The following is a 9,552-nucleotide window of genomic DNA, read 5'->3' as shown; positions in this document are numbered from 1 at the left end:
CCTGTAACGTTCATTCATGGCATAGCAAAACCACTGGAGGAATATTTTTGTTGCGGTAACTGGTGGTTATAGAAAACATTTAAATGGGCTGAATACTGTACAGATACAGAGGCCAGGTATCTTGCCTCACATTTTCTGCCACACACAATTAAATTCCATGTTTTTATCACTTTAAGTGAGTGGGTCAATCTGTCCCTGTCTATTTAAGTTCATTTTTTAAAATGTGCTTTTAATAACATACATTGTGTGCTTAATTTTAAGCACCTAAGCAATCCTATTCATTTTAAGACAAAGTAAGCTCATATTTAAAACTTTTTGTTGAAGCATATCATTGACTGACAGCTATAGACCTTAGTCCTATGAACACTTCTATGCCATCTGTGGTGGGCTCACCCCAGCCAGCAGCTGAGTCTCCACACAGCCACTTGCACACTCCCTCCACCCCTGGTGGGACGGAGGGGGGGAGAATAAGAAGAGCAAAAGCATGGAAAATCATGGGTTGAGGTAAAGATAGTTTAGTAAGTGAAGGAAAGAGGAAGAAGGTAGGGGAATAATAGCCCAAATAATTGATGCAATGGCATTCACCCACCACCTCCCACAAGCTGGCCAATGCCCAGCCAGTCTCCTAGAAATTGCTTCCTTCCCCTCTGCCCCCATTTTGTGGCTGAGTATGATGCTGTATGGTATGGAATATCCTGTCTTTGGTCAGTTGAGCTGTCCCAGCTGTGTTCCCTCCCAACTTCTTAACCACCCCCAGCCTACTTGCTGGGGTGGAGGCAGAGTGAGAAACAGAGAAGGCCTTGATGCTGTGCAAACACTGATCAGCAATAGCTAAAATGTTGGTGTGCTAACAACACTGTTTTAGTCACAAATCCAAAACACAGCACCATATGGGCTGCTATGAAGAAAATGAACTTCATCCCAGCCAGACCCAATATAGCATCATGATATGGCATGTACAAAGACTGATGAGCTCAGATACAAAATGTGTGTATCACATTGATTTTTTTGTGCAAGTGGGACTAGACAAGAGGATATTAATGTTAATGTTTGTAGAACTAGGAGTTCTGATTGCATTTACTCAGGCCTGGCAGCAGTATTAATGTATGTCTAGCATCAATGAGACTTATGCTTTAATTGTGGCCCCTGAGCACATCTTCACAAAAAAACCAATTACTAGAAATATCACGACTGTAGATACAATTAAAAGTCTTCTAGCTGCTACTGAAAACACATCAATAGAAGAGCTTCAGGAGTAAAAGTATCATTGCTTGGAAAGACTGTCAGTGAACAAGAGATATTAATCTTCCCTGACACATTCCCTTAGACAAGCTACAGCAAGAATTGCTCTCACTCTTCATTGTCAAACCCACTTTTTCTGTGTTTTTGTGCATCGAGTACTATCAACAATATTAAACAAAATCGTGGCAGGGTGTTTATAGACCCCAACCTCTTCCAGCCTCACATCTCCTTTCCACTTGTCTCAAGTCATATTACCCAGAAAGATCATCAAGTGCTGCGGTGACAGGACTGCAAGGGTAGCGGGATGGAGGCTCATGGGACAGGTTATACATGATCCTGGGGGAAGAGGCAGGACCGTGGCATCAGAGGGCAAACCAGGTGGGCCCTTGGAGGCTCTGATGGAAGTTACAGACCTGAAAGCAGTGTAATACTGCAGCTCTCCTGCTCTGCCTTAGCCAGGCTGGGCCACGGAGATGTGGCAGCCTTGCCCTGAAAGTAGGTGAGGAGCTGAAGAGACAGGCTGGAGGAGGTGGGGGCCGCAGCGGTTGGCTTTCAGGCTTAGAGCAGGAGATCAGGCAAGTTTGGGGAAATAACGAGTGCAACAGCTGCTTTTTCAGCCTTCCACAGAAAAGCCTGCTTGGAAATACCCAGCAGGGGTGAGGAAGGCATTTTACTGTTGCTGTTTATTGCAGTTTGTGAAGGGTTGACAAGTCTTTGGTAAGGTTCCTTGGTTAAAGTGGGCTAGGATGCTGGAGGTGAGAGTCGGCAGCTGAGCAGGGGCGCGTGGAGCAAGCCTCCTCGTGCCAGCGGCATAAGGAAATCTCCCAGCGCCAGAGCCTGCGAATGGCTGAGGCAATGCAAATGCACCCATCAGCTTATAATTTCACCATCTAGACAACACCTAGGCTATGAAAACCAACCAAACAAATGAGCTCCAATAGAAACAGCATTATTTTTCATATGGTCTGTTCAGTTTTACTGGTACAGTAGTCATTGTTGTCCTTAAGCATCAAACAACAGAACTAAGCAGTACACTTTTCTTCTATTACTAATTTATTTTTTCTTTTAATAAAGCCAAGTGTTTGGCATCAGGTATGGGCTGCACGAGATTTTGTAGTCCAAGGCTCCAAGTTGATAAAATAAGTGTAAAACCAACAAGAAATGCAAAATGGTGTAACAAATCATTCTGTAATAGTGATCTGCCTACATACCTTGCTGTTTCTAAAGGCAAGTGTGCAACTGCTTGGAGAAGTTACTCTGGGAGGCAGAGCAACCAGATTACCTTTGAATCAGAAAACCAATGAGGCTGTAAAACCTCAGCTAAACTTTCAAATCACTTGCTTTCCTTTGATTGGCAGGGGGTAGACACAAAGCAACCACAAGGGAAAGGAGAGTTGGTGGCTGATCGTGTTGTGAGTGTTTTGGAGTGAGTAATGTCAAGGGGCTTTAGGTTTGCTACTACCATTACAGCCTCTCCAGGCATCCCCGAAGGAAGCTGCCTGGAATAGCTGGTGCTGGAAATGTCAATTTATCTTCATTGCCACACCTCAAAGATGAAAAATCTATTTGTGTCTTTGCTACATGTTATTAAAGGGCCAGTGTTAACTGAGAAGGGGCATATACAGTAAGCAGTTAGACCTGGGGAACACCCACATAGAGTGAAATGAGAAGCAAACATTTCAGAGATATTGAAGATAAGTCCTAACCAGCTGAAGGACAAATCCAAAATAAAGGTGGTCTTGATGCTGCATAGTGCCTTCAGATCAAGTCTTTGTGGCACAGAGACCCTGTTGAGCCACACTGAGTACAGCTGGGTGGGAAGTTTTTTTCTATGCTTTATTTTTTTAATCTTACTCTATGTGGTCCTTAGGCTTTGGGTTAGTACTCAGTGAAGCTACCCTGCCAGTGACAGACTTATTTTGCTGATAAAGAAGCTGAGGAAGCTGTCAGGAGCATTGCTGTTAAAAAGATACAGATTACCTGCACACGATCACCTCTCACCATCCCCATTGTTGCTCTTTCAAAATAGCTTAGCAAAAATCATCTACCTTAAGTCCTGGAAAGATGATGAGTTGGGTGATACATATGGTTAAACATTTAGTGTCTTTTTATTCATTTATGTACCTCTTATATACTGGTGATTGAAGAAAACATCCCTTCCTCTGTGCCTTCCAAACTCTCCATAAATTCTGCAGCTGTACCAGGCTTGTAATTGCGTAGCTCTTCTGAAAAGGGAAGTTGGTTTATGAACACTTAAAATGGCTGTCACTACTGTTTTCTTTCTGTTGCCTCCTCTAAAATGCCACCCTCCAGGTAATTTTCGTAAACTCCATGCTGCTTCTTGAATACCTGCCCCCCACATTCATCTCTTTCTGCTCCTTTCTGATTCCTTACATTTTCTCTGTTGCTAAATCCCAAAGACTGCATCTGTTTTTTCTTCTTGCCAAAATATTGTTTTACCTAAACCTGGATTCTTTATCATTTGTATTGATAGCTGTAGTATGAGAGCGAGGATGTGAAGCTGCTTGCTGTACTCCAGTTTCAAGGCAATGTAGTTTACAGAATGCCTTTGGGACAACATCACACAGACTCTGTAACAGAGGTTTGTCTATGCCTATGTCAGAAGAAGAAGAACAACAACAAAAAGTACTACCAGTAAAACAATAAGAAACATTGAGGAACTCTCTCCTCGTCATCTCCTTCCCCCCTCTCTTCCCCCAAGACCTACCTGTGGAAAGTATGTCTGCAAAAGTTCAGCAGCTGAAATAATGTCTGGCAGACATTGGCAGTCTCTGTCCTTGGCAGAGATTGCTGTGATTCTTGCTGCATTTCAATAATCTCATTCACATTTGGGATCACATTGCTGGTGTCACCTATCCTAGGGTTCCTTCAGCACACTTAACCATCTTACACTTCTTGAAAGCATCAGGAAATACTGGACACATGCATGCATATTTCAATAAATAGATCATGGAACCCAACATTTTAGTGTCACACAATTATTACAAAGAAGCACACCTGGCTGGCATACCTGGTTTGTCAAGCTTGTTGTGAGGAATATGATGTTAGAGGCTTGGATTTTGTTTCTTAACACTAGGGTTTCCAAACCAATCAGAGCATATTCTGCTACAGGGTTTATTCAAGGACTATCATTCTTCTTAGGGCTGGGGTTGTTTTTCCTATGTTCTTCAGTACGTCTGTGCAATTTATAGCAATGGCCAGTACCTGCCAGCTACATTTTAAAGCAATTTTAAAAGAGATGCTTTCCAGCTGCAGAGGAAACCTATCCTCATGTCTTCAGATCTGAATTTTGCAGTGGTTTTGAACTGGCAGTTGACAAGCTGTGAATCATTCTGTCCAAGCTGGGTCTCTTTGATTTAGAAGTTCTCAAAACTTTTTGACTGATACATTTATATAGATACAGCCCCCATTGCAGATGGCTAGCACATTAAGAGGACTTTTTAAGAACTGAAATATTGTGCAGTCTGCTGCTTCCTTGCACTGGGAATATACTTCCATATAGCTTTGGAAGGCTTTGGTATTGAGCAATTTCTCTGTCTGCAATGTCTCCTTGACACTTCTGGGTGAGAGAAAGATCTGCAGTGCCAGTGGACAGTGCAGCAAGCCATTGCTGGCTCATTCCCCTTTCTTGGGGCTTCATTGCTGTGCTTTCTGCATGCATGAACATGAGGCAAGTCCCAGCCTGTTCAGACACTGATGAGTGCTTGGGAGAAAGGGGAACCTTCCAAATGCCATGGAAGCGCAGTACAGCCATTCTCAGGACAGGCAAGATCTTTAATGATTTAAACCTTTCCACTGGCTGTACTGGTAACAGCTCTAGTAACAGAGCAGTTTTACTCACTTTTTAACCCCCTCCAGTCATTCCAGTATTGGTATCTTTAATACAAGGAACTACTTCCCCCTCACAGCTGTCATTCTTCCCAAGAACAAATGCACCGTCACCACTTTTGCAGCAGCAGACGCAGCGTGAGTGACAGTGCATGCTCAGGGCTGCAGAGGAATGCTGTGATAAGACTGAGTACTGCAAGCCCAACATCATCTCAGCAGGGCAATTTTCAGGTTCTGCATTTGTGCATTTTTAAACATACAATTCACCTCTTTTTATATTTTGGCACGGCACATCTTGCTATTGGCTGGATCAACATTGGATCACACAATAAACACACTCTGGAGGTAGCTCAGTATTTACAAGAATTAATCCGAAAAGAGGCTTAGTTGAAGGCACTCAGGTGCCAAGAGATATTAAATTAAACGAGATTTTATCATGTATGTAATTATTTATTGAGCTGAGAATCCATACAAGGTAAACAAATGTTTACACTATCATACAGTAAGCATTTCCAGGGCTTAATAAAAATGATTGTCACTCACTGTGCTTCACAAAAAAATTCATTTTAATGAATAAATAATTTGATGAAATCAAAAAATATTTACAATATAAACAAATGAAAAAGCTTTGGATATATTAATCTGAGCATCTTGTATTTTTGCATTTCTAACTGTATTTCTATCAAGATTCTCTCTCTGCAATGGTACAAAGTGGATAGAAATTACAACTCAACAAAGTTAACATGATTTAGTACATGTCCTTCCATTAGTTCAGATAAGCTACATATGATTCATTTATTATGCATGTATTAGAATACAAATATAACTAAAATCATATATTACTAAAATGCCAGACAGCATTCTCCACAGAACAGAAATGTACACTAGGCTGTGACAATAACTGAGAATCACAGGCAACAAAATGTAACAGAAAAGTACAAATTCCTTCATAAGAATATAATTGTGCTCTCTTATTTACCAAAGGACTATGCTGCTTCACCACATCAATGGCTATGTATGAATACAGTGTTCAACAACGGCCATGTGGTTTGGTGTACGTTCATATGGGTGTCAAGCAGCGGCATTATAGTGGAAAACGGGCAGTGCAAGCAGTTTATAAACATCTTTTCGGGCTCTTAAAAAGAGCCAATTATACAAAGCAGTATAAGCATAACACTGAGAAGTCTTCATCTCATTTACACAGATATCATGAAGCGACTTGCTTTGTTTGTGGTGGTGAAAGAGGGAACTTTGTCTGTGCTGTTTATGCAATCAGCCAGAATTCAAGTATTCCAAAGCCACTTCATAGCAGAATTTGTATTGATCCTGAAAAATCAAAAGAAAACCACAAAGTCAGTTATTGAAGGAACTTAATTAAGGGGATCAATATTTCTCTTCTGTTAAAATTATTTACTATCAGCTGTTGTCAATGGGAACCAGTTTGAAAATCCAATTTATATTCAGGTAAGAAAATCTTTATATTAACCAGACAACAGACACTACACACAGTAACTTATGGTACAGCTTCTATTAGATGGGTATTTAGCTGCTCTAATACACTTGTATGAGAAAAATTGACTACACATAAGCAAATTGACTTGCAGCCCTTCTGTCATCTGTCAAAATGCTCATGTAGCACTTTCCCGGAATTGGAGTTATTGAAATTCCTCCCTGGAAATGTTTATCTCAAAACAGACCCCATGTCTAGTACCTCCCAGGTTGTAACTTTTATTTTAATGTCGTTCATACACTTGCTACATTTCAGGGCAAGAGCTGCTTACTGTTCCTCCTCTACATGCGGCCCAAACCCATGCCTAAATACTGTCCTCTCCCAGTTCACTAGGCCTGTGACAGGCCTGGGCTAAATTAATTGGATTCATTCAAATTAATTTTTAGCAATTAATGATGACGTGTAAGTTAGGCTCTTAACAGCTCTTCTGTTACCCAGGCTAAAAGTTTTCAGGTGCCAACTTGTGCTTCAAACACAGACTTGCTGGTTTTATTTGCAACTGTTTGGAAGCAGGGCCGATCGCCGGGAAACCCCCTTCCCATGGTGTGCGCACCCAAGCCGCATCCTTCAGAGCCGAGGGGTCGTGACTTCACCACCTTCCACATCTGCAGTGGTACAGAGAGGCCAATAGTTGTGACTGACCCTTGCCCACTCTGCAGTCACTGAAGACTTCACAGCTTTGTGTGTGCACACATATCCCTCTTCTGTTTTCATTCTCGCTACTCGCAGTATTTAATAAAACTACATGAATGAAACATTAAATGAAACAAAAAAGCTGAAAGAAATAGTAGGTGTGGGTTCCCTGAATCCAAGGGCTCTGGCTTCTAAAAATTCAGTTTGGAAATACCTGCCGGTTTTATCACTATTTCTGCCACTGAAACGTCTTTCTCTTATGCACTTGAATCAATTAATAAAAGATCTATAAGTATGTACTATCATACAGGAACAACAGACTTAACTAGCTGACAGCACTCAGCCTTCACCTTCCCAACATCACAAGTAGGAAGATTACAATTACACTTCAGATATATTATCTTTTTCATTGAAGCAAACATTTTAATGGATTAAGTCTTTTGGCCTGTACTTGTGATTTTGGGTCACGTTTTAGCTGAGAAGAGAGTTCACTTTAACATGCAAGAGACCAAATAATATTACAACAATCAAAAAGCCATTAACAAGCATGGACAATTTCTAAGTTCTTCTGTTGAGATCTGTCACGTCAAAAGAAAACAAATTTTAGGTGCACATGCCACCTAAGTTATGAATGAGTTGTATGTGAGGTGCCTGTGCCTTCTTCAGAATGAGAAAAGAATAAAAAAGAAGAAAGGAATATTATGTAAATTATTCCTTTTCTGCTGTTATTTCATGTATGTTTCTAAATAAATGAAAATTCTTCTATAACTACATAACAGATCAAAACAAGAGATTAGCCACTCATCCATTTCCATTTTTCCATGCTCATTTTATGCTGATTTACTGATCAGAATAACTGTCATTTTCAGTAAACTGAATACCTGTCTTAAAGAGCAGACATATATTATTTTGCACTGTGTTCACTCATGTGTGTCCTTTGTACATTTTTATTATTCACTTGATGGTGGATATTAAAAGTCTCTTTACGTTAGCTAGCTTCAGAGATGTACATTTTTTTTTTTCCCTAGGACACCTATTGGTAGGTCCAATAACCTTTATCACAAAATGCTTTGGGCACTCTGTAATATACGTTTTGTAATACCATGTATTACCTTTGCATGATGGCTGAAGAATTTCACAGATTTCTCTACTGTATGGATGTGGCATTCAGATTTTTACACTTGTAGGAAAACCAAAGGTTTCAATGAAATTAAGAGATGAATCTCTAAGTATGGGCTGTAAAGACTGCCCTTCATCTAGGCAGAACGTGCATAACATGTATTGATAAAGCAGTCTTGAAATTATTTTTGTGAAATATTTATAAATCTAAGCATTTAATCTTTTACCCCAAAATTTTACAAAGGTAGACGAATATTATTGTTCTAATTTTTCAGATATGGAAACTGAGGCAAAGACCTTAATATAAGAAAGGTCATAAAGGATAAAGTCAGTAACAGGATCAGGAAAAGAACTCAAGTGTCTCGATACCCTTTTACCATGAAACAATCTACATGGAAATTGAAACCTTGCTAATTCAAACACTTGTTCCTACAAAGTAGCAGGCCAAGATTGAAGAGATGTGGTTCTAACTCTGCTTTGTCAGTGAATTACGTGATACAGGGAAAATTCCTGATTGTCCCCTGCCTTTGTTCCTCTGTCTGTAAAATAAGGAAAACAATATGGATCTGCTTCATGAGTGCTTTGAAATCACCTAATGAAAAGGCCTTATGGGGCCTCTCAATGCTGTCCAGACATTCTCAATACCATCCTCAACTTACTAAAAGCTATTTTTACATTCTAAAATAACACATTTAGCTTTTGATTAAAAGAAAAATGGAGACAGCTGCCTGACAAATCTATACCTGGAGAACTGTCACAAACGGTAATTTATGGACAGAATTTCCTTCAACTGTACACCTTCACACTGGTAATTTTCTTTTTATTTCTATAAAATAAATGAGTAAGAGATCAGTGAGTTCTGTGGACTTAAGCTCTGGGAGAACAGAGAACAGCAGGCCTGCCAAGTCTCTATCCAAACTATACTATCTGAATGAAGAAGTAGGACATTTTTCTTAATATCTAGGAAATAAAAATGTATGGTTCTCAGCATGATGATTCTCCTCCTGAGAATATAAACTAGAGTAAGAGGAGCCAGCTAAGCTTCTCCCTCCCACCACTGTGAATGCTTGATAGTTTCTCAAAAGATTCACAGTTCCACATTGCTGGCTCATGGCCCTGTGGTACTGCTTGTAAACTCCCTCCTTGCTTTGCATAGCTGGCAACATCTGGTTTTTTTCCATAATCCTGGACAGAGCAGG

The 9,552-nt window shown here is 40.2% G+C and overlaps 1 protein-coding gene across 6 annotated transcripts in view; it reads right to left on the bottom strand.

Moving 5' to 3' along the window:
• Positions 1–5,520: 5,520 nt before the first annotated feature.
• Positions 5,521–9,552, bottom strand: part of PTPRM (protein tyrosine phosphatase receptor type M) — a 506,702-nt gene continuing 502,670 nt past the window's right edge. For all 6 annotated transcript variants that reach the window (XM_074821657.1, XM_074821666.1, XM_074821694.1 and 3 more), the window contains one exon: positions 5,521–6,417. In XM_074821657.1, the coding sequence (XP_074677758.1) occupies positions 6,364–6,417 (54 nt within the window). In that variant the 3' untranslated portion in view covers positions 5,521–6,363. The remainder of the gene's footprint in view (positions 6,418–9,552) is intronic.

This window comes from Strix aluco, chromosome 1 (assembly GCF_031877795.1).
Source record: "Strix aluco isolate bStrAlu1 chromosome 1, bStrAlu1.hap1, whole genome shotgun sequence".
NCBI lineage: Eukaryota > Metazoa > Chordata > Aves > Strigiformes > Strigidae > Strix > Strix aluco.
Note: the sequence above shows the minus strand (reverse complement) of the source record. Positions and strands in the feature narration are given on the sequence as shown.